Genomic DNA, 1,876 nt, shown 5'->3' with positions numbered 1-1,876 from the left:
TCCTGCAGTAATTCAGTTGCAGTGCAAGTGGTAAGCTTTAAAATCTAGTTTTCTTAAATAAGAATGAGTGCTAACATATGTACTACAGTTAATATATACTACATACCGGACTAATGGCGCCGCCGAGGTCGTGATGCCACGCACGGATCCTAGAGATGAGCGCATCCGAGCCACTGATGCATCCTGCAATGACCTGAAATGGAATGACACGATGAGAAGTCTTAAACTACATTGACACTACTAGTGATCATGGAAGTAAAGGAGCAAAATGGCAGTGTAATTGTATGATCTACGAAAATACATCTGATCTAGGGTAGCTACTCACGTCGTGATGGCCGGCAATGTACTTTGTGGCAGAGTGCACGACGATGTCGGCCCCGAGGGTGAGCGGCTTCTGATTGATGGGCGAGGCGAGGGTGCTGTCGATGCACACTAGAGCCCCTTTGCGGTGACACAGCTCCGCGACGAGCTTAATGTCGATGCACTTGAGGTGGGGGTTCGTCGGACAGTCAGTGTAGAAGAGTGTCACCTGCATCATAGCCAAGCATCTCAGAGTCAGAAACGACCAACATACATTCATAGATCCCTTGATTATATATGTGTTATGGAAATTAACTTACGTCGCCATGGTCAAGAACGGCCTTGAGCGTGTCCATGTCGTTCAGCTCGATGAATGTCACCTTGATGCCCATCTTGGAGAGCTTGTCGCGGATGAAGGCGCGTGCCTCGCTGTAGCACTCAGTCGTGGTCACCACGTGGCCGGCACCGGGCAGTACGAGCGCAAGCAGCGTGGCAACGATGGCGTTCATTCCCGAGGACGTGACAAGCGTCGACTCGGCCCTCTCCAGTGCACTGATCTTGTCCTCTAGGACCTTCACAGTGGGGTTGCCGTAGCGGCCGTACTCGATGCTGTGGCGCCGGCCTTCCTTGAACGCGATGAGGTCGCCCGAGCTCTTGAACCAGTGCGTCGTGCCGCTCACAATAGGTGTCGCGATCGAGTCAGTGTCCATGGCGCCGTTCTTCCCCATCTTCTCCCCGGCGTGAACCGCCAGAGTCTCATCTGAGAGAGTAGCATCTCGCTTCAGAGCCGTGGCGGCATCCTGCTGCACCACCGGCACAGGTTGCTCGGCGCCAGGGAGGGTGGCATCAAGGAGCGCCTCCGGGCTCAAAGCGGTGACACGCTTTGATGAACGTCGAGCGCGGAGCAGGCGGCGCTGCTCGATGGGCGAAGCCTTGTTGACGAGAGGAGAAGATGACCGCGCCATTAGTAATTTGTGGGGTCGACGAAGAGGAGTGAAAACAGGTGGAATCGAAGAGATTAGCCAGAGCTAGCAGCTGCTCGTTTGTGTTCTTGCTATCTGTGTATACGATGGTGGTAATATATACTGCCGATCGATCAGTCTGGCTCTGTGCGCGTCGATTCATATCTACGTGTCAGTCTACATATAATATCGTCCCACTACCACATGCCACATGTGGCATCAGTGCTCAGTCACGCAGGCGTGTAATTAAGCCGCGTGGTAATTAAGATGTACAAGTGGATCCATGATTAATCTACTACTACTAAATAAGGCATGTGATTAGTTAGCTGCAACGTGCCAGTAGACCTGGGCCACGACGAATCTAAGGGAAGTCTTAGGTCAAATCTGCGTGTTTACATCTACAACGCCGTACTGTGATCGATGCTGCGTTGGATTGGACAAGACCTCATCATTAAACAAAGATGGGTCTGGTTGGGCTTTGGCGAATGCCTCGCTAGATTTGATGGAAGAAAACAAAAGCGGTCCGGTAGGATCTACATGGAAGAAACAGCGGCGCATCAAATGGAAACCTAGGCATGAAACCACCGTTATCGAAAACGGTTTTGGAGGTGGTT

At 51.9% G+C, this 1,876-nt stretch overlaps 1 protein-coding gene across 1 annotated transcript; it reads right to left on the bottom strand.

Moving 5' to 3' along the window:
* Positions 1-106: 106 nt before the first annotated feature.
* On the bottom strand, positions 107-1,329 carry LOC123177566 (cystathionine gamma-synthase 1, chloroplastic; the record flags this gene model as incomplete). Its single annotated transcript, XM_044591243.1, has 3 exons — positions 621-1,329; positions 326-529; positions 107-193 (listed from the first exon to the last, which is right to left on the bottom strand). Coding segments are annotated over exons 1-3 (936 nt in total), but the record flags the coding sequence as incomplete, so codon positions are not given.
* Positions 1,330-1,876: the final 547 nt, after the last annotated feature.

Source organism: Triticum aestivum, unplaced genomic scaffold (assembly GCF_018294505.1).
Source record: "Triticum aestivum cultivar Chinese Spring unplaced genomic scaffold, IWGSC CS RefSeq v2.1 scaffold42829, whole genome shotgun sequence".
NCBI classification, from domain to species: Eukaryota; Viridiplantae; Streptophyta; class Magnoliopsida; order Poales; family Poaceae; genus Triticum; species Triticum aestivum.
This window is presented reverse-complemented; position numbering and strand designations above follow the sequence as displayed.